General features: G+C 42.4%; 1 protein-coding gene across 1 annotated transcript in view; it reads right to left on the bottom strand.

Moving 5' to 3' along the window:
- The window catches only part of T265_15725 (hypothetical protein), a gene marked incomplete at both ends in the record, with an annotated part of 29,318 nt that extends 7,203 nt beyond the window's left edge, over positions 1-22,115 (bottom strand). Inside the window, 3 exons of the mRNA XM_009179020.1 lie at positions 6,232-6,299; positions 19,097-19,196; positions 22,024-22,115. Coding sequence (XP_009177284.1) covers positions 6,232-6,299; positions 19,097-19,196; positions 22,024-22,115 — 260 coding nt within the window. The remainder of the gene's footprint in view (positions 1-6,231; positions 6,300-19,096; positions 19,197-22,023) is intronic.
- Positions 22,116-23,876: the final 1,761 nt, after the last annotated feature.

Below are 23,876 nucleotides of genomic sequence, written 5' to 3'. Positions count from 1 at the left end.
TGTTTCCAGAATACTCCCTAAAGAATCACTAAACTATTTAGGGAATCAAGTCATTTCGATTTCAATAGGGGCCGCAAAGACAAATAATAACTATTTATACCGACCGGATTCACATGAAAGTCGGAAAAAAGAAACCGCTCCCAACCAGGTGAACACAAGAAACTTATATCTGAGGAATGTGTAAATTTGTACTGCACATCACGTTTAGTCGCTCGATAAATGAAGTGCGCAACCGCTTTCTCAGGCCACGTAACTCGGTGTAGGTGAGGCTTGTCAACATCCAGCTATGAATGCGCATAAGTAATCATCTCTGGATTCGGTGATATCCTGGACATTATTGATACAGTAATGAATTTTTCAACCCTTTACTGCGCGTCGCATCAAAGCCAACATGAACAGCTCTAGTCCAGCAAATGTAATGCGAGTAGGAAATAATGAAAACTGGCGTACTGGGATTTCTTCAGTCAGCGTACCAACGGCTACTTGCGAGTTCTCTTAAAACAGGCACAAATTTGCTGATTCATATTGTTTTTCATTTGTAGCTGTACAGCCATCATTTCGTAATTTGATATAATGATTTTGTAAGGATAAGGCATAGTCTGGCGTTCCTATGTCTCAAGATATACGTTTGTGGAACTCCACTACATTCTCTTCATCTTTTACAAAATGAGTTGAAAGTACGCTCAACAAAACGATAAAAAGGAACTTTTTCATCTCCAATTATGCCACCAGTAGGAGACACCGCAGCCAAGTTTGCCAAAGTTATCTCAATAGATTGAGCAGATAATTTACAGTTGAACCGGCAACGTCGGTGTGTTGTTCAGTGTTTTACTCTCTATTGCGTTCCGGTGATTAAAATTACAACCATTAACTCACAATTCTTTTATGGTGATCAATACTTTGGACTGTTTAATAACGTAACGACGCTTCCTTCTTTCGACAATTGGCCTGAATTCATCTTAGATACCTAACACGATAATCAATTTGGATGGAAAACCGCTGCTTTAAGCTGGGCAGCTAGAAGGCTGGAAGAACAAGCAGCATGTTTGTGGTGATACGTCCAGAATAGACAAGCAAACTTCGGGATGCACATGATCTAGGCAGGGGTCTTCGTGGTTTTTTTTAATATTCAGATTTCATGAGGAATATATATGGTTCGCGGAGTATATTTGTTCTCGTCCAGTGTGTGTAGAGACACAATCCTGATTGGATCATGGAAATTTTATTAGACTACCCTCAACGGAAATGGTTGTTTACCAATGGACAGAGTTCAGAATTCGCAAGTACGTTATTCACGTAACGAAAAAGTCTATGTCTAGCTCACGATTTGCGATAAGCCCCATGTGCCTGGAGGTACCCCGAACGTCGCAATCTCGCCTGGTTGAACATTATTAGTGCACAAATGGCGATAGCCATAATACGAAACGGAAGGTGAATGTGCACTAATAGAAGTTTTTAACAGGGTTGCCACACGTATAAAAATGAATACAATGCGAAATGGGAGCAAGTCACAAAGGAACTTATCGTATGTGAGAGTTCCTTGGTGAAAGTCGGGAGGGCGGTAACGTGTTTTATCCGCTATTTGGCTGCTACACGTGTTCTATGATCGTCCGTGGATTTGTGGAGAGTTTGACGTCCTGCTCCCTGCGCGCGCGAGTCTGTGTGTCTTGACTGGGTTCGGTTTGCCTTTATATAGATCCCAGTGCGTGTATGTGGGCGCGTCGGCACATCGCCGCTGGCTAGGCGGGGCAGACAATCAATGTCCGATGTGTCACCTTAATGCGATATGTTTGTGCGTATGAGAAAATAGACAAGCCTCCCGATCCAGTGAGCGATTGAGTCGAACAGTCAAGTATATGGGTGACTGGGTCGTTCAAAAGTGATTCGCCATGCCCAATCACCCGTCGGTACCCTCGCCACTCAAAACCGTCGATTCGACCACGTTCACATAGATACCAGCCCTCTCCCGACATCCAATTCATTCCCATACCTCCTTACTTGTGTCGATCGTTTTACGCGGTAGCCCCGTGGCATCCCCATAACTGACACTTCCCCAGATACCATCGCTCGCGAAATAATCAATGGATGGATTTCCGCTTTTCGGGTTCCTTCTTTCATAACCACGGATCGTGGCTCCTAGTTCGAATCACACTTGATCCAACGTTTGACGGAACTATTAAAGCAAGGCCCTGGTGATCAAATTGAAGTTTGCCATACGGAAACAGACTGCCAAAGCTGAGCTAAAGAATGGCTACAACACTGCATGTTCCCACTGGTCGAAGTATTTCCAATTTCGCAATACCATGATCCAATGACTTCACCTAGATATGGACAGACTCGCAAAGGCCATGGCTTATTACGCATGACTTAGAGTGCTGTCCATTGCCACAGCAGCCCTTTAGCAAATCTTTCATCTATTGCGGAAAACGGCAATATTAGAAAAATAGCATAATTGCGCCAAGGTTGCATGGTTGTTGGTCAAACGCTTTGCCTTCAAGTTGTCACATTAATCAGGACATTCTTTTTGAAAGATAATGAAGGCGGAAAATGCAGCTGTGATGGTCGGTGAGATTGGTTCCTATTGTCCAAAGGTTCGTGAATCCCCAAATGGGATGTTGTACAACCCCTCAGTTGCACTGCACAAATTGGGATACCGAATTTCCATCGAAAGCAATGAACTTAGTGCCTGTTTACTAGAGGACTTGCTGTTGTATTAAGTGGGCTATGAGGGAGAACTCAGTGTCTTCTATCGCGTGAGAGCATTTCTTCGGATCAACAGAGCAGCCATGCATTTAGGTGTTGGGTATGTTTGGACGAGCGATGTATCCTCCAAAAATACAGAAGAAGCGAACGTCCTCTGGAATGTATTTTAATAGTACATTGTGTACTCCAACACTGATGAGAAATAGTCATGCTCCCCAGCTCACAACGGGTGCAAATATAACTTAGTGGTGCATACAAGTAGTGCACGTTTCACAAAATTATAAAAGCACATTTATCTCCATACTGCAGAGTGCGCAGAGACTTGGCGGCTTCAAAGGGTCGGATGGCTTATTCATCGGTCCTCAGATGTTACAAAGAAGATCCCTTCATTTAGTAGCATAGGGGTATACAGTACACACAACAGGTTAAACATCAAGCGCACTTGTTGTCGTCACTTTCTGTAGCGATTCGTAAAGTCTGATCATGGTAAGAATAAATAGAATGTTAGCAAATTTGGCTGACAAAGTAACAATAATATTACAGGAACAACAGTTAGAAATCCGCTTTATTCTACTGTTTTACTAGCTCATTTAATTACATGTTCCTGGCGCAGTACTGAACACGTTTTTTCGGCTATGCATCATCAAAATCAAATTTAATAATAACTCACCAAAATTTCAGGCAGCAAGTGGACGTTGTAACACAGCATTGTGAACATTCAAAGACAGATTGCGGTCAAACCTCAATGACCAAAAAAGAACTGCTAATTTGTATCAACTTAGCAAGATGTCCCGTTTGCTCTTTGCCCGTAATTGTACTCATCCACATCGTGTTGAACTGCAGAACTCACTGAATGTTTTGTCCAACAGGATCACCATCTGATGGGTAAAAACGGAGGAAGTTAAAATGTAAGATAACAGCACGCGCAAGTTTCAGATCTTGTCCATTTTGGCTTATGCTGTTAGGTAAAGTAATCGAAAGTAAACCAACCTCATTCTCTCAATATAAAACGTTATTTACGTGAAAAGATACCGTGCAAAGCTAGTTTCTAAAGCCAAACAATTGCGGTGACATTTTAGTCATCTTGCCAATATTATCGTCAACACAATGGCAGCTTATAACAGTTGCTGATATGAGAAAATTCTGGCCTCAGAGAACTAGGCGATGCTTATTCCCGTGTCGGTAACAGGCTCAGTTTAAGTCGTGCGAAAGTGGGTTTATTATACGAATAAAATCCAGCGGTCAGCACACAGGGAGAGGCCCCTTCTTTCACCTACAAAATAGCGGCAAAACTTGGAAAGCGTAGTTGTCCGATGCGAGGACGACATCCTACTAGGAAAGCTCAGCCTGGTTTGTCCTCAATTAGGTTGTCTTAAACAGTATACATATAGTGTGATCCGGATGGTTTGACCTGTAAAAGGGCGTCAAAATGTATCAAGCTTCGCTCGTGATCACCGAGACATCGTATTTTTCATGACTGATGATGGGTGCATGCTAAAATGCACGGCAATCATACCTGTCATTCCCGTCACTGGGTTTTCTGGGCCTTAAAACAATATTGCGTAACCGAAGGAATAGCCGGGAAATTTCTGGCTAATTTATATCACCTCTAATTGAACAAATGTTTGCAAATTGCAACTCAGGCTGGTAAATGTGGGATATCGGGAATGGTGGATTTCTCCTATGGGGCCGCCTTACATGACACATATCTGTTCAGAATTGATTTGTTGGAAATTCCGAAAACTCGATTTTATCCACTACAAAATTTCTGCAACGTACCGTATTTGTTCCTTTTCGCCTGTTTATGAAACGCAAGATTCGTCAAGCGTCAAAGTGAACATTTTCACCATCAACAAAATTGTCCATTTTCTGGATAGCATAACATATATACTTTGCATACCCTTGGAGTATTCAGCACCGCCAACCTCCACGGAAGTCATGTAAATATTTCCTACTTATGCTGCTCGTATTCAGATGTGAATGCACAGACGTCAAAATTCACCAAGCCGTCTTTAAATGGGCAACTTAGCAAACTCATATCCGCGCCTACGTTGACTCAAAGTGGAGAATGAAAATTATCGTTCAAATAAATAAAAATGTTATGGGAAATTATTGGGGTCCACTATATGTGCGAGAACACGGTTCATAAAACATAGTAGCTGCCCATATTGGCGGTGAAAGCGATGTGAATAGTTTCAATGTAAGGTAAGGGGAGACAAACGTGTAAAGGAATGATTCGAAAGGTATTGAAGCACTGTTCACTGGATATTTGAGTAATAATGTTAGTTTGCTGCAGTGCAGTGCTTCAGTTCAGACCTATCAAGGTGTTGGCAAATTAGAGATGATTAGACGCTTTTTTTGGAAGAGGGCTCGTATGTGGGAACAGTTTCATGATCCGAGTGCCCTACGGACGGCGTACTTTGAAATCATCCATTAGTGTATGCCATTCATGACACAAAATCCAACCGTTTTCATCGGCTCAATTCTTCGCTTGACAAACGATACGTAGGTAACAGGCAACTTCTCTTTATTGAGGGGAAGATCCCTTCAATTACCATTGTCAGAAAATCAATATTGACGGTCAACGTGATCTATATAAATCCACGCTAGCCCCATCATTCTATGCATTTTCTTCGAACAGGTTTTTATAAGCCGGGCATGACAGCACATTTTGCGCTTTTACTCCTTACATCGACTGCTGGTTGTTCAGGTGTGACTCAACTTGCGCGTGTTTACGCTATTCTAATAATCTCTAAGTATCCAGTGCCTGGTGCATCCCGTGGGAAGCAATATGACAATCGCCATTGGAGGCAAATAATGTGGGCTAAGTTTCAATTTCGTATAAGTGCACGGCCTGATTCAAACTAAACGTACTTTTTTAACTGACTAAATCTTGTTGTAGAGATTGCGGAAACAAATGTGGACAGTTATGCATATGTTCGACGTTGTGTTACTGGATGGTAGTCTGGAAAACTTTAGGACACGCAATTCTGCAACATTAATAAAAAAAAGTGAGAAAATGTTGCTCAAAAGATGATTTCATTTTTCTCATCCTTTACTGGAGCTCCAAATAACTGAATTTGTGCACGGTAGGTAAACATTTCTAGTGAATATCTAATTCTTTTATATTTTGCAGGCGTAAGTTTGCAGGAACACTTCTAAACAAATTTGAAGGCATTGAGTGCTAAACTGGAAACCGCCACATTCATAGGTAACAGATACCAACCGCAGATAATCTAAGGTGAGAAGAGATAAACCCATGCTTTTTCCAAATATCTTTCCGCATAGTATTTTTGAATCTGACTATCCATCAGGCAAAAGTAAACCGATGAGAGCCTCATGAGTTGGCATTATTGACAAGGGCAGTTGATAGACATCAGCATGCCAGAAAGTGCCGTGGTGGTCAATCAGTGCATTTGTTGTTTTTGATGGCCAACAACTAGACATCCGTAGAATGCCATTACAAGTAGTTTATTCATACACCACTACACCTGAGCCGGCTGCGTATTATGTCGTCGACCAACTAACCTTATATTTTCTTCTGTAGGCTTCTCTAAACTGACGCCGTTTGAGACTTCCTTGATTTTATCGAAACCCTGAATATTAGTGCAAAAGCCGATGAAAGTAATCGTTGATCAGAACCCTAAGTTGAGGATGCAACATAGCCCGGAATCTAGGCGCATGCAATTTCCTTTTTGACGATGTTGAAAAAAATCCTTCGAAGCATACAGTTGGGAGAGCCCACGCATGCCCTATTTAGAGAGCTACTGATGATGTAGCGAGCCTCACAAAGGATTTCGTCCAACCTATTAGTAGAAGCCAAGGCCTTCGAAGCATACAGTTGGGAGAGCCCACCCATGCCTTATTTAGAGAGTTACTGATGATGTAGCGAGCCTCACAAAGTTTTCGTCTAACCTATTATTAGAAGCCAAGTAGCACTGTATAACGAAATTATTTTGAATGGAAATCATGGTCAGCATCCACCGCACGATTAGGCAACCTCATTTCAAGCCGGTCGAAATGTGCGCGCCAGAACACCAGCGGCCGGTAAGCAGAGCGAAGACACGATATAGCATCACTGCCAATTAAGTCACCGGAACCAAATTAGGTTGACACGTTTTGAGGGTCTGCATAGGAGAGAACACTAGAAATTTAAATTACACTCGTCGCATGTATTTTTATCACGAGCTACTCAGTATTTTCGGTAGTTTCAGGATACCAAGGGCGTTCGGTGCCAAGTTCATTGGTTACTTTGTTTAGCCGTCATGGTCGGACGGTTAGGTGCGCTATTTTCTAGATGCAAGGTTGTAAGTTATGAAAACCTGCTGGCTTTATTAGGATGGGCAACGTGTATTGCGAAAATGAAGTATCCATCCAGTGCACTCTGGCATTTTGATGTGTAACGGCTATTACCTATAGCATACAAACTTCCGAATAATGGTCAAGGTCTTCTTAACGTGCATGCTGGTCTGAATGTTATGTGTGCATATAGCTGCGCTAGGATATCACAGATGTCAGTCCTACCTATTATCCACACTGCGCGTGAGTTTTGTTCGCCTCAGCGGGATGAAAGATAAAACTACGGATTCTTTCAGTAGACTGGAATTGGAAAATGTATTTTCAGAAACTTATTTTTAGCCAAAGTTGAAATTCAAATCCACAACATAGGTTTATGAAAATTAAAAAATAAACGATACGCCGCCCATTAGAACTCACAGTATAAACACAAACATCATGCTGAACACGTACGCACTCCTACATGCATTGCACTCGTCGTTCGCAAACAGCGCACCTAGTATCGCATTATATCTGATTCTTCAAGCGGTGGAACAAAATTCGTGGCTTTCAAAAACTGAATATAAATCTGGTTTTCAACCGTTGACAAAAAACCCTGATCATCATACATCGTCATCACATCATTTGAAAACAATTTGTTGAATATCAGTTTGGTTCATTATTCTCAAGTGGATTCAGCAGTTTTGGATAGGTAGAATTCGTAAGTGTGAGGTAGGAAATCAAATAATTGATATAGTAGTTGACCGGGCGCTAGTTTATTGAGGCCGAGTTAGTGTCTAGATGGGACCGTATGTGTGGAGAAGAAACATCGCCGAACAGTGAACCCAGTGGAAATATCCTATTACTTCAACGAGGAACGCATGATTCCGTCGGACGCGTGGCGTGTTTCGTTATGCCCTTCGCTTTCAATTGGAAAGAAGTGTGTGGCCACGCAAAAAAGCTGCTCAAAACGCTTGTGGCTAGGTTTCTTATTGGATGAGATCTTTTCCTGCATACCACAGTTGGCCTTGATATGAGGCGTTACGACTTTCGTGATCGCCGTCGCTCAGTGCTTACAAACGGCTACCTCATTGATTCATCGCGACAGGTATTTTATCGTTCTTACGATATACTGATTCCCGCCGCTTCTTAACGGAAAGGGTCTCGGGATATCATCGGTTCTTGAGAGAGGAACATGGCCCGTGGTATGGGTTTCCCTGTTCGTGTCCATTATTTGACACCGATTACAGAACCTCACAAGTTTCATTACCTCACTTCTCATCGCGAGGCAGTCCGGTTCTGCGGATATAAGTCGTACGTCTTGCTGCACCACGTGTGTGCCAACTCATGTTTTTTGACAATAAGCTTCCGTCTCAAGACGTGAGGTATCACGGGCAACAGAATTTTCGAATCAAAAGAGTTCAGGGAAAATATGCAAGCCTCATGCAGACGCAGTCGGATTTCACCAAACCTCTGGCATTCAGATTGACGGTGAGGCTGTTTACCCCACTCCTGATCCTGGTGCCTCGTATTAGGCCCCAGATCTTGAAAGCGAATCAGCCAAATGATTCCACTTCCATGCCAGGTGCTGGATTGTGACGTCCTATTATCGCATCCTGGATCCCTCAAGCCTCTGATCTACTCGAATTGTTTGCGACTGGTTCCAACATGTAACATTTGTCCAATCAGATATGACCTCCACTATCGAATGTCCAGACTTTCGCCAAGTATAATATCTCAATGGTCGCGTTCATCTGTTCAGCCTTAGTTAGGACCCGACCGACGTATTCGATAACTTCCTTTCTCCGCTTTGGGAATGCGCCGATATCATGATGACTGGCGACCGCTGGAACAGAGAACACGTCTCCGGGTCTGGGTATTGTGCGACTCAGCGGAGCAGCAATCGTGGCAGTAAGCTAACTCTTCCGAGACCCACTTTATATCCCAGTAGTAGTACGGAACTTCAAGTGAGTTGTGTCTTGGCTTCATTTATCCGCAGGTCAGCGTCCCGTACCAGCTACAGTACAGCCTGGTTCTGGGTCGCTGTAAACAACGATATTGTTTGCATACACGACAACATTCTAGGGTCCGTTCGTTGAACGAAGTATCAAACACAGTAATGTGAATCTTGCCCTAGGCAAACCAAAAGGCATTCGTTTTAATTGAAATAGGGTATCCCAAAATGTAAACGCCGTTTTATCCCGTTCTAAGGGCTAGCGCGCACAATCTGCATTTATCTTTGTTCCCTGTTTGCCTGAGCGATATTCCTACCATAGACCAATCAAGGAAAACTCTCTTTACGTCCATCTGGATAACGGTCTGGTTGGTAGACTGTGCACGGAGCTAATTCCATCCCACCTGGCTAAAAGAAGTAATCTAAATTATTATTATATACAGGTGTTCGCGTACGAGGGCATTGATGTTTCCAATGGCCTGGTCTGCCACATTTGTATCACCGCCTCGTTCAAGTGCGCCTCCGCGTCTCCGTCTGTATAGCTGCAAGCTGTTCCGCTAGTTGGTCCACTCTGGTCTACAGTACGTCCACTGTTGAACCATTTTGCACTCCCGAGGCTGCTTAGTTTCCAGCGGCAACTCAGCCATTTACCATACCATTTGCACCAGCACCTTCACGCAAAGCGCTAATCCAACGACTAATGCTTCCTGGCGACGAAAATGGTCAAGTCTTAACCGAGTGCCCTGTTGGTCTTCTTGAAGCGCCTCATAAAATTTTGGCGGTCGGCGCTGCAAGGATTTCCGCTCCATTCCTCGAGAGAACGTTCTGGCCGCGTGCTAAGCCTACTCCGCCCGGCCACTGTGTACGGCCTTTAAAACCTCCAAATCATCCCAATCGGTATCAACTCTAGCGGTTCTTCCAGTGTAATGTTCACATTGACCATCTAGACAATACATCTGATAAATGAGCACTACAAATGCATCTCGGCTTGGCAACTTGGAATGCTAATGGAGGGCAATTCGTTTAAGGGTTTATAAATGTCATACACAGATTTTCACATCATAGTGACACGTGGATTTTCCTTTCAACTACATTCACAGGCTAATTCTGTTCTAATACTATTCTAATCCGCTCGACTTGAAATTTATATTTGATTGGTTCTGGCCGAAATGTAACTTTTGCACTGGGGCAGCAGATCATATTTACAGTTTGGAAGGCTTGCGCCTAATTCCGTTCAGAACTTTTGGTCTCTAATTCTCCACCGGGCAAGCTCGTCAATTCGTTTAGTTTCCGATGATCAAAGTCAACAGTATACATGTACAAAACTGCTTTGGACAGTTCGCTTTGTAGTAAAAGCACACAAAATCCGGGAAGAAGACTACTGGCTTTGCCTCAATCTACTAACATTGATTTTGTTTTCTCTCGCGTGTTACCAAAATTTTGTACTACTTGCCAAATGGTGTCTTAGAATTTAATTGGTCCACCCATCATCAATTGCTGAGAAAATATCGTTTTTAAATAACCACAAGCAACTATGGCATTTGTGTGGTTTGTGCACGAATGTATTTGACAATTTCGCAGCGGTTTTCGTTCGCCAGATGTAAGTTAGGGACATGTCAACCCCCGTTGGGGCTGCAAACATTAGCTCATGAACGTGAAACGTTCACCGTAAGTTATCTCACACCTTTGTAAGCGTTGTAAAAATTAAGGCAAACCGATTGACAATTTGCAATTTTTGATTGAATTAGTCGATGGAAATAAGGAATAGTGCATTCACTTTACTCAACAGCCAAGCTTATCGGGTGTCAGCAAATGGCGCGCTGCGGTCAATCACAGGCGTTTTCTGTTTAAGCTATGTTCCTGTGATGGGCCCTTAGCCCCTAGAGTGGTGGGCCTAATTTTGAATGCCTAGTGAAATTCAAAAGCGCTTAGGCTCGTGGCCCTTTTGTGTAAGCAATGAGAGATAATTTCAACCAGAAGTGTAACCCAACTGATGTAATTCCTCTAGCCGACTTTTCTGGTTATCTCGCAAGCTGATATGATTCCACAAGGCTATCATTCTAGCCAACACTCGGGACATCAATTCATAGTCGCGGTGGTTGTGGATGAAGCATGCTATAAGCTATAGGGCCCATTAATTTCCTGAGTTAACAGGTCATCCTGCTTTGAAATAAACTTATTAGCTATGGTTAATTGGAAAAAATCATGATACGGTTAACGCTTGAGTGCACTGTCTACATGCTGATTTGATGGTTTGTTTTGTCGCCAGGCTCGCAATTCGATCGCAAACCTCCCTTCACTAATCGAGGTGATATCATCAGCGCCTTGTTAGGGAGCTCGGTGAGGTGGTTGTTGCTCGCAGAGTAGTGTGTTGTGTTTGCTGCCAGCCATGATCACGATCACGATTAGGTTTTTTGTCGGTCGGCTCTGTTATCCCCGATAGATAAAAAACCACGTGACTTGCAGAATGCTCTCCTTGGCCTCGCGCTCTGATTGATGCTGAGGTTATCTCTGTCGCTGTCCCCCTAGGTTTCAAGCATGTGAACTTTGTTAATCTGACTCTATGCAATTCCTTGCTTCTTGGATTGCGAAAAAGATATTTGGCACTCCTTGATTATTCTGGTAGTCCTATTCACATTGTTTTGCGTAAACTGATTCCAATTCACTGCATAGGTTGACAGAATCAGCCACGGAGTACAAGAGCCCCAGAAATTCCCTTCCGGGTATTGTGTTTCAATATGCCGAATTTCCCACCTTTTCCCATATTGAATTTGTGATCTTCCCGGACTTCGTGTATGTATATCAAGGAGAGTTGCCATGTCTGTGGAAGATTACGTTGTTTTTCTTCAGCCAGCTTGTTGAACGTGGAATTTGGTGCAGTTGGTTTGGTTTACTACATTCTTCCTTTGGCCTTGGATTGGTCGTCCTCGGGTAGGGATGTCAGGTTTTCAAAGTCTCTTTCGGATTGTGAAACATGACGATTCGGCTAACATTCTGGCTGCGAGTTCACATGTGTTCTGGGCGTAATGTAGAACTACCCTTCCGCTCGCATTTTATTTTACTGATATTTCGTGCATTTTTCGCTACACAGTTGTTCATTCTCCACCTGAAAAGCGCTTTTCTTATAAACCAAGGCATCTCTATCTCAGGTTGAGTGAAAGATTGTGCAGGTGTGTACACTTGTACACCATGGATTGTAGAACCAAGGAATGCACTCTACCGTGCTACTGAACCGTATGCACCGCACACTATAAACACTCACGAAGAGCTGTTCATATTACTTACACTTAAACTAGAACTTTCGGTTGATTGATCTGCACTACAAATTGCGTATCAGAATTCCAGCCATTTTACTGCCTTGCACGTTTAGGAGAGTTTGGTTCCCAATTATAGTGATCATTTCAGTATTCTTTGCAAATTGTTATGGTAGTCACGGAATTTTAAAACAGCATGAACTCTCTGTGGTGTGTAACACTGCGTCCATGATATTTAACCAAACTTCGTATAGACCGATATGGTTGTGCACAGACGCTTGTGGTAGAATACCACTGCGATGTTTCAGATAAATTTAGTCGTCTGTTGGTGAGAAAAACACATTGTGCTCAAGGGTGATTTCCCAGTTTTGTCAGATGAGCCTCAAGAATGTGGAAACCAGTCGTTGGAAAGGCATGCATAACCTTATGAATGTTGCCTTACCTCTGGCCAAAATTCAATTTTAAGCTATATCACTGCAGCTATATCCCATACTGCTCACGACTCCTCAAGCATGAGCGAATGAAAATTATTTAATTATCATCAGACCTACCCGCTTACGTTTTTGACAGGCTCTTTGAGATAACCAAATAGCAAGTAGTTGAAGCGGCATATTTTTGTCTTGGCTCTTGTATGCGGCCGACTGAATGAGTGTGAATGTCACGTCATGTGTGTTGTGAAATGTAGTTGCCTAGAGAGCTCCCATTTTTGCCTTTTACTTGACCGGCTTCTTGAAACCTCATTAAAAAAGAAAAAACTAACAGTGCTCTGCGCGATAATTCATCGATTCGGAAGTGCAGCAACTGTAATTAAACGAACGCAGTTAACATCTGGATGGAGATTAAAATTCTACTGCGTCCAATAAGAAAAGTTGAGGGGATGCATCGGTGATACTCCGCAGAGGTGTATATCCTGATCGATGTCCATTATTGTAGCCAAATTCTCAGTAGCATGTGAAGAAAAAATCTGCGTGCTCGGCTGTTTCATTATTATAATAATTAACGAATGAATTATAATAATGTTGGTTGGTGCATCAATTGTAAACAGACACGGTGGTTGCGCGTTACAGGTGATCAATCTGTTTGCACAGGTACGTAAATTGAGTGAGTGTATCCATTGATATTGATATTTGTTGATATATGACTGTTGATATATGCGCCGAGCTTATCACACATTCGAATGCAATGCGTGCTTCGTCATGAGTGAGCGCGTCAGCTGAACCAACAAGTTTTTGCCCCTCTCAAAAGAATTACGGAGGTTGGCAAAAACCAAAAGGAATGTTCGAAACTTCGTGTAATTGGTAATTCAAAGCAAGGTTTTATGCCGCGGTTAGCATAGTGCTTTTGGACGTTTTTTCCTGATGAGAGAAAACAACCACACTTATTTCTCTATTGTATCAACTGATCTCCTTGCGTCCGCCGGTTAATATGTTACTTTGGTTTATTTACTGAAGGTCTCTTGCACTACGAGTGATGTAACCCTTTGGGTTTGAAACGCATGCCCCTTTGGGAGCATTGTTCTGGTTAAGCGTACCGTGCCTTGTGCATTTTCTTGCAAACTGCGGTTGAGAAATATGGTCAGTTCTATTATGCTATTAATAGCTTGGTTTGTGGAGCGAACATATGAAGGCCCATCTAGTCAAATGCACCTCATCTCTGCTTATTGTGTTAATCTGACTCTATGCAATTCCTTGCCTCTTGGATTGCGAAAAAGATATTTGGCACTCCTTGATTATTCTGGTAGTCCTTTTCACATTGCTTTGCGTAAACTGATTCCAAGTCACTGCATAGGTTGACAGAATCAGCCACGGAGTACAAGAGCCCCAGAAATTCCCTTCCGGGTATTGTGTTTCAATATGCCGAATTTCCCACCTTTTCCCATATTGAATTTGTGATCTTCCCGGACTTCGTGTATGTATATCAAGGAGAGTTGCCATGTCTGTGGAAGATTACGTTGTTTTTCTTCAGCCAGCTTGTTGAACGTGGAATTTGGTGCAGTTGGTTTGGTTTACTACATTCTTCCTTTGGCCTTGGATTGGTCGTCCTCGGGTAGGGATGTCAGGTTTTCAAAGTCTCTTTAGGATTGTGAAACATGACGATTCGGCTAACAATCTTGTTGCGAGTTCACGTGTGTTCTGGGCGTAATGTAGAACTACCCTTCCGCTCGCATTTTATTTTACTGATATTTCGTGCATTTTTCGCTACACAGTTGTTCATTCTCCACCTGAAAAGCGCTTTTCTTATAAACCAAGGCATCTCTATCTCAGGTTGAGTGAAAGATTGTGCAGGTGTGTACACTTGTACACCATGGATTGTAGAACCAAGGAATGCACTCTACCGTGCTACTGAACCGTATGCACCGCACACTATAAACACTCACGAAGAGCTGTTCATATTACTTACACTTAAACTAGAACTTTCGGTTGATTGATCTGCACTACAAATTGCGTATCAGAATTCCAGCCTTTTTACTGCCTTGCTTGTTTAGGAGAGTTTGGTTCCCAATTATAGTGATCATTTCAGTATTCTTTGCAAATTGTTATGGTAGTCACGGAATTTTAAAACAGCATGAACTCTCTGTGGTGTGTAACACTGCGTCCATGATATTTAACCAAACTTCGTATAGACCGATATGGTTGTGCACAGACGCTTGTGGTAGAATACCACTGCGATGTTTCAGATAAATTTAGTCGTCTGTTGGTGAGAAAAACACATTGTGCTCAAGGGTGATTTCCCAGTTTTGTCAGATGAGCCTCAAGAATGTGGAAACCAGTCGTTGGAAAGGCATGCATAACCTTATGAATGTTGCCTTACCTCTGGCCAAAATTCAATTTTAAGCTATATCACTGCAGCTATATCCCATACTGCTCACGACTCCTCAAGCATGAGCGAATGAAAATTATTTAATTATCATCAGACCTACCCGCTTACGTTTTTGACAGGCTCTTTGAGATAACCAAGTAGCAAGTAGTTGAAGCGGCATATTTTTGTCTTGGCTCTCGTATGCGGCCGACTGAATGAGTGAGATTGTCACGTCATGTGTGTTGTGAAATGTAGTTGCCTAGAGAGCTCCCATTTTTGCCTTTTACTTGACCGGCTTCTTGAAACCTCATTAAAAAAGAAAAAACTAACAGTGCTCTGCGCGATAATTCATCGATTCGGAAGTGCAGCAACTGTAATTAAACGAACGCAGTTAACATCTGGATGGAGATTAAAATTCTACTGCGTCCAATAAGAAAAGTTGAGGGGATGCATCGGTGATACTCCGCAGAGGTGTATATCCTGATCGATGTCCATTATTGTAGCCAAATTCTCAGTAGCATGTAAAGAAAAAATCTGCGTGCTCGGCTGTTTCATTATTATAATAATTAACGAATGAATTATAATAATGTTGGTTGGTGCATCAATTGTAAACAGACACGGTGGTTGCGCGTTACAGGTGATCAATCTGTTTGCACAGGTACGTAAATTGAGTGAGTGTATCCATTGATATTGATATTTGTTGATATATGACTGTTGATATATGCGCCGAGCTTATCACACATTCGAATGCAATGCGTGCTTCGTCATGAGTGAGCGCGTCAGCTGAACCAACAAGTTTTTGCCCCTCTCAAAAGAATTACGGAGGTTGGCAAAAACCAAAAGGAATGTTCGAAACTTCGTGTAATTGGTAATTCAAAGCAAGGTTTTATGCCGCGGTTAGCATAGTGCTTTTGGACGTTTTTTCCTGATGAGAGAAAACAACCACACTTATTTCTCTATTGTATCAACTGATCTCCTTGCGTCCGCCGGTTAATATGTTACTTTGGTTTATTTACTGAAGGTCTCTTGCACTACGAGTGATGTAACCCTTTGGGTTTGAAACGCATGCCCCTTTGGGAGTATTGTTCTGGTTAAGCGTACCGTGCCTTGTGCATTTTCTTGCAAACTGCGGTTGAGAAATATGGTCAGTTCTATTATGCTATTAATAGCTTGGTTTGTGGAGCGAACATATGAAGGCCCATCTAGTCAAATGCACCTCATCTCTGCTTATTGTGCGGAAATTGGAGGCAGAACTGAACATATGACTACGTAAGAAGCTTCTCGCTTGTTTGATGCGGGCCTCGCATGGGATCTCGTTTTCGTCTTTGATTCAAATTTCCTTTACGGGTTGTATATTGTCCTGTGCAACGTCATTGTGGGACAATAAGCCGGCATCCTGTGCTGCCTTAGGCGCCTCCGTGTCATTTAGAAAGGCTTCCTGGGCGCCTCCGTGTCACTTAGGAAGGCTTCCTGATGTGTAATCGTGACCGACTTTGATCCATTTTGTACCGTAGATAAGTCGAGTTATGATTTTTGAACGGTCCCCAGGACAAAATTTTTCGAAATTTATTTCAACGGAGGAATGCGCAAAGGCGGATTTCTTGTTATACATTGGATTTTTTGGGCGGCAACGTGGCACAATCGCTTGAAAATTGCACCAATGAAGCCTTGTTCGGGAAAAATTTTGATGGTTGTTGTGGCAACTCAAAAGTTGGTCCGCGTGTGTCCGGTTCCGCTCAATCTCCGCACAAAATGATCAAGAAGGACGCGAGTTTGGCTGAGGGGCGTCAGCATATTAGCTCAAGCAAGAAGGAAAAAATAGACCAGTTTTTATACTCTTCAAATGAAGTGATTACTTGCACATTAGAATTGACCCTATTTCTCAACCACTGAGTTCGAGAATACGCGTGAACTACGGTTTTCTCAACCAGGCGCGGAACTAATAAAAAAGAAGCACCTGGTTCCAAGCCAAAGGAACATGTCATTCGTATTGGAAGAGGCGCCAAGTAAATAAATCAAACTAACAGGTGGACGCAAGAGGGCAGTCGATTCAGTTGGAAACATACGACGGAAGAGCCAGAAAATCTGCATGCTCGCCTGATCCATTGTTATACAGAGGACGATGGTTAGTTGTTGCATAGATCTGCAAACGGGCAATGCCATTGCAAATAAGATTTAATGTTTTCTATTGAAACGTCCAGTCATGGCGTACCTTCGCATTCAAAGGTAATTGTTTGGTTGATAGCATCTGTAATTGTGATTGTGAAAAAACACAGTTGATAGTGTAGTGGACAACTTTTTTGACATGCGCGCTGAATATCCTGAGTGGTATCAAAACAGACAATCGTGCTACTGAACTAAAGTGATGTAAAAAATAACTCACAACTAAGTGTGAAGCAAAGTTTTCGACCTTATCACTGAGGAATTACTTGAAGTAACAACACATATTGGTTCATAGCGTATTAATTTGGTTGTTTAATTTCCAAGTGCCGTCTAAACGGATACCAAAACACGTGGAAGGACTCACCGGTTGAACTTTTGTATGCAAACGCAAGGGCAATTGTCAAACTTTGACGCAAAAAAAAATTATGTAATCGACTGGGCACCGAAACCATGAATATCCTCCATATTGTCTCAACCCACCTCACTATCTCAAACCGATCTTTTTGTGCACATCACCACGGCCTGATGTTATAGCAAAGACGATTGCAAAATGCTAACAAAATGATATGCCCAAAGCGCACACGTGTCTAGGTCATACTGAACACCGACGGGGACCTTAAAACAATCCCGTTGTTCATCAAAACACATTTGGTGGTACATGTGACTGTGTGGGTTGCATTTTCACTGCTGATCGGCACGTGACATCCAGGCTAACCTAAATCATTCCGAAACGTTTCGCCGAATCCTGGGAAATACAATAGTCCCTTAGGTAGAAAGATATTTCGACACCTTAAATTTCATCGGTTACATCAGAATCAAAGCCTTCTTACTGTTTAAACACCTGCGAAATGGCCCAGTAAAATAACGATTTCTAGAAAACGAGCAAACTTCCGACTTTCGCGAATTCATAACAAAATAGGAGAGTTATGGCGACAAATATTTAGGGAGGAAGTTGTCTAGCTTCAAGCTATGAATTCTCGAGGACATATCTAATGACAGACCGGGTTGGATCTTCCGTATTTCCTGCGATAATGCGCTGCGTCACAAAGAAGTTGACTGGCAGAGTGTATACCGATTGCCTTGATGGCATGAGCGTCATTTTTAGGGAGTGCTTACATATAACCAACGGAATAGGTGAAGATAAACAATTAAAAAACACAACCGAGCATGAACCAAATACCGGAATTGTTGTGTTAAACATGTTGCTAATTTTTCACGCGAGAACTGACGGATGGGTTAACTGGGAAAGAATGACTACAAAAAATATTCCGCAGGTTTAAACAGGCATCAAAATGTCTCGATACTATTGCACATTTGAAAGCGCAAAAACGGTCGATTGTAGAAGATAATATGAAGTGAAATGTTCCACCCTATATGGGGTAGTACGATCTGGTGAACATTTGTAAAATGTGCCATTCTTGGTGTGCTTTCAAGTATACGATGCGCAGACTATGTTCATTTTTACTACCTGTAGATGGTACCCATATGGTACTTTTGAAACAGGTTGAGCAGTAAAGATTCAAGTCGTGAAATTCTCCAAACAGCACCGAGTTTTGGAAACAATTGACTTTTGACTTGCTATATTCATGCCTTAGGTGTACCGTTTCCGGCGTGAACGAATGTGGTGCGCTAATATTCAAGACGGGCTTATGTAGAGTTGCATGCATGTAGGTATATGAGCAATGCTAGAACTTCCAGTCAGATGTAAATACTGTTGGTGACTTGAGGTGTAGATGGAATAATTTTCAATTAGCTGTGTTTTGAAGTGTTGAACGTCGGTCAAAGCGAGCATGCTCAGTTATCATGTTGGTAACAGTAATGGTGCCTGCACGCGTTTTGGGTCTCCCTGCAAAGCTTCTTCAAACGTGATCCTAGCTTGTAGTTAATATAAATGAGATTCCCCTATTTTTATATCCGGCTCAAAATGCCGCATTCCAAACTCGCTTACCTGTCTCACTTTGAGGTAACTGGCTGAAAGTTTTACAGTGAGATTTGCATGTTCCATATGACTATGCCGCGGTATTATTCGGTCTGTTTGAAGCTGGTAACTGAAAGGCGGAATGGCTTGCTGGTTTTGTGTATATTATTGCGTGACCTTGTGAGTGAATCCTAACACGTAGTCCTAGAATATACCCCATTTCGGTAGGGATAGATTTGAATGCCTGCACGCCGAAAACTAGGAGACCTTGCTATTCATGCTGAAGAGAGGTGCCATTTTATTCTCCAAAGAATGATGTACACGTAACAAAAACATAGGTAACGTTCGCTGCACTTCCTAGGCTGAAGTCAAAATATCAATTTTAGCGTTTTGTAAGACATATTTGCATGTTCCATATGACTATGCCGCGGTATTATTCGGTCTGTTTGAAGCTGGTAACTGAAAGGCGGAATGGCTTGCTGGTTTTGTGTATATTATTGCGTGACCTTGTGAGTGAATCCTAACACGTAGTCCTAGAATATACCCCATTTCGGTAGGGATAGATTTGAATGCCTGCACGCCGAAAACTAGGAGACCTTGCTATTCATGCTGAAGAGAGGTGCCATTTTATTCTCGAAAGAATGATGTACACGTAACAAAAACATAGGTAACGTTCGCTGCACTTCCTAGGCTGAAGTCAAAATATCAATTTTAGCGTTTATTTTGTAAGACATAATTTGAATTCCACGTCATGCGCGGCTTATGGAAGCCTGCTCGAATAAAATGCATAGAATTATAGGGCACGCGTGGACTTCTATAAGTCACGTTGACCGTCAATATTGAATTTCTGACAATGGTAATTTAATAATTCTTTTCCTCAATAAAGCGAAGTTGCCCGGTACCTACGCACATGTTGCCAGTTTGTGAAACGGAGATGTAAGCCGATGAATCCGCTTGGATTGCTTGTCAGCAAAGGCATACACCGATGGATGTTTCCAGGTTATCCTGACTGTATGGCACTCGGATAATGAAACTGTTCCCACCGGTGAAAAAATCTTGATTATTTCCGTACTGCTAGTTGGACATATGAGCCCACTCCCCGACAGAGTTTAATCAACTCATTTTGCCAACACCTTGTTGTGTCTGAACTGAAGCACTGCACGGCAGCAACCCGACATAATTACTTGAAATTTCAATCCATAACGTATGACTCATTCATTCGCCTCTTTTCACGATGAAATTATTCACAGCAGTTTCACCGGTAATACTGGCGGCTGCTGTTTTTATGAACCATTTTCTCGCACCGATAGTGGACCCCAAAAATTTCCCTTACTCGAACGTTCAGCGGATCCAAACAGTGCGACTCACTCGTTCAAACGTTTATCTCTTCCCGCTTCACAGATTGAATATTCACACCGCGTTCACTGGCAGTATAGGCAGACACTACCTTATGAACAATCCAATACACGGCAGGACCGCTGGACTGTAAGAAATCCTTGTCCTAAACGGATACAAAACACTGCGGTGTTCCTATGACCTCATTTAATAAAACAGCAAGTGACAAGGTTCCATTTCTCAGAGGGGTACGGCCATGGTCCTAAACGTTATGCCAGGACAACATCGATCGTTCACAACCAGCTATGTGAGAAACAAGGCTTTCTGAAACGTGCTGAAAGGGATGCAATAATCTCATGGTTTAAGTTTTGTGGGAACTCCATTTCATTCCATGGAAATCCGGTATCGCAATTTGCGCAGTGCGACTGAATGTTTTCATAACACCCCATTTCGGGTTTAACGAACGAAATTAAGTTTCAATTTGTTCACACCTTTCGATGGCAAATTGTCTGCTAATTTAGGGGATTGGGGTCTCGCAACAACAACAGTTGGATGGGTTCAAAAGTATGATGGAGTTCTTCAACAACGCGCCTTTCTGAATAGATGCTCTCAAAGGTCCGACGGAGACTATGACCATTGTATTAGACAACAGATTCTGAGCGGTTATTCTACTCTCGTTGGAAGACGTGATATTGGGTGACAGAACTCCAGAACGTCATTATAATGTAGTGAGTGTTCAGACTATGTTGGGTACAGTGGGTTACCAAATTAGAGTTATCTTCTGCGGGCTAGTATCAATGAGGGTCTATGATCTTCGGAAAAGTTTGCAGAATGGCGCTTTTTCAAATAAGACCATTCAGTGTCTGCAAGATCCAATTGCGCTTTAAGTTGTAGGTCAGTAGATGTTTGCTTATATAAGTTTGAACCAATGCACTGGATCCATTTTGCAACTGCGCGTGTATCAAATAAGTCATCTCGGATAATTAATTTATTTGCTGCGGCAGTTAGTCATATTCCTGGATTGACGATTCCAGCTGTGTGGGGTAAAATAACTTTCGTCTGTTACTTGAAAACCTCTATAGATAAGGCTGCACATATGGATCTACGAAGCCATTGTCCCGACTCCTTAACCCACTGACTCATTTCTTCTTTTTTCTTTCATTCATTCACTTATTCGTTCATTACGACTTCTTATTTATCCCAATTTCCCACCTAGCGTGATGCAGATTACTTAGTAAAAAAACTTCAGTTGTGCTGATGTTACCCTGTTTTAATGTTTTCAGACCCAAAAAAGTGGGCGGCCCAATTGCCCAGTTTTTCCATCGACATCCTTCAGACTTCGTATCTGTGAAACTGCAATGTCTCTTTTAGGCAATCTTTTGGAATAGCTTTTATCCATTTCTGAGATGATGGCTTTTCCAGTTCACAGGATTCCTTCTGCCAGATCGTGTTTATCGACCGGCTTGAAAATCAATGCGTGTCTATTGATTTGGACTGACATAAACTCAAACAACATTCCTGGAAATGCACAAGCTGGTAGATATTACTGCCTTGTCGAATAAATGTACAAACCGCGAAAACTTTTCTGGACCAGGTTAGTATATGAAAGCTTTTACACATACTTAACTTCCTTGGCTGGCACATCACAAGGAGCTGTCTGGGGAGTGTCTGTGTGGTTCATAGCTTTAGGTGGCCGTTTGGCAGAGCGAATCATGTGTGCTCACTCCCCACAGACCGAAACAGCTGATATCTTGTCTGATCATGTGTAGGGTGTACACGGCTTTTGCATCATGTAGACCTTCGAAAACCGAACCTATTACAGCGGTTTAGATATATCCGTTTTAAGGGGTCTATGAAGTTTGCGTTTTGGAACACAACTGTCGGCTACTAGGTTCATCCTTATGGAAGCTGAATGTAAAATTCAACCTTTGGCAATCCGTGAAATTAATGGCCGCTGTGTTGGGCCAACTCGCTGTTCATCAGCTAGTCTGTTCCTCGAACGTGTCAAGAGATGGAATGCCGCAGAACTGCCAACCAGGTGGCTGCATNACTCTGTTTACAAAATTGCAGAAGGTTGCTTCATTCTTACGAACAAGAACTTTGGTTCTATGACGTGGCAACCTAATTGGAAGCGGTCGTTCTCTCGCTTCCACGAGCGGTCAAACGGAGCCGTACGGAAACCGAATATTTAGAAGCTTGGCACTCCCACTGTCGTTGCCATGCGCGATTGTTCGCGTCTTGAATGCATTTTCTATGATTTTTCAAGCTTCACCCCAATATTGACCCATACAGTTTGATTGTCTCCATACTCGCTAACTGACGATTGTCTTCAATCACACTTTTGATTGTTTCTGGTTTTCCGTTGACAAGGTCTCCTTGAAGTAGAGTTTGCGGTTGAAGGAATATAATCGAATACTAACTGCAATCATTGGCAAGAATGTATAGTAACTCGACCGGAAAAAATGAAATGTGTAGTTAGGATTGAGTGATTTTCTGTTTGGTTGCGCACAGAATAGTGCTGGATCCAATTTGCTCATGTGTCCCCGCTCACGCGGGTTCGACAAACGTTCGATAAACCTCAATCCCTGCGAGGGTGAATCATGCACCTGGTACTTGTGTAGAATGGCTAACATTCGTATCAATTTGCTTGCACATAAGTACTACATCCCCGCAATTTTTATTCGTTTATTTTCCTGGGCGATTTACCTGGAACCTGAAGCGTTGGAAGTTTTCATGAAAGCGGCTGTTGCGAATTTCGTTTGGCATAAGTGCTACCTAAGAACGCAGAGAGTTTCAGTCAGATAATCGCATTCCTTGAATGCAGAGGTTTTGAGAAAGAACAAAAAGACATTCGGACCATGCACTTGTTTACCTACACGGAGTGGAATATCGCTCTGGCTGTGGTATCTCGTAGTCTCACCATTAAATATTATCATGAATAAAGAAACCACGGAACTTCATTCTCATTTGTTTCGATAACGAGTAATGACGTCACTTTTGTGTTACCAAGTGTAGCATTTCATTTCCCGATTATTGAATTTTCGAAAAAGGTCACATGAGTTGCATTTCTAATTCTCATATCTCACTGTTCGTATTATTGAATGTGGTGGACAGACATTTTGTTTAGCGGCTTTATTCTTGTGATCTGCGCACAGTTGGATCTGAAGTGAAGCACATGCGTGTCGCGATATACTAACGAGGTAAACGCCAATAGGTAGAAAGGCGCTGGGGAAGCGCGTGTTAAATCTGTCTTTTTGGACCTAACACAGTCCTCGTACGTTTGCTGAGAACCCATAAACTGCTCACCGCCTGTTTCGTCAAAGTAAATTCCTTGGCTCAAGACTTTGTGTGACCTTCCGTATCACACAATTAAGTCGACCAGCAGCGGCACGAATCCATCGATGTACACTGTGAGAAGATACACAGCTTCTCAGATATATCAAGTTTAGGTTCACCCACTGCAAACACATACATT

This window comes from Opisthorchis viverrini, assembly GCF_000715545.1.
Source record: "Opisthorchis viverrini unplaced genomic scaffold opera_v5_796, whole genome shotgun sequence".
NCBI classification, from domain to species: Eukaryota; Metazoa; Platyhelminthes; class Trematoda; order Opisthorchiida; family Opisthorchiidae; genus Opisthorchis; species Opisthorchis viverrini.
The sequence above is the reverse complement of the archived record's forward strand: the minus strand, read 5'-3'. Positions and strand labels throughout refer to the sequence as shown.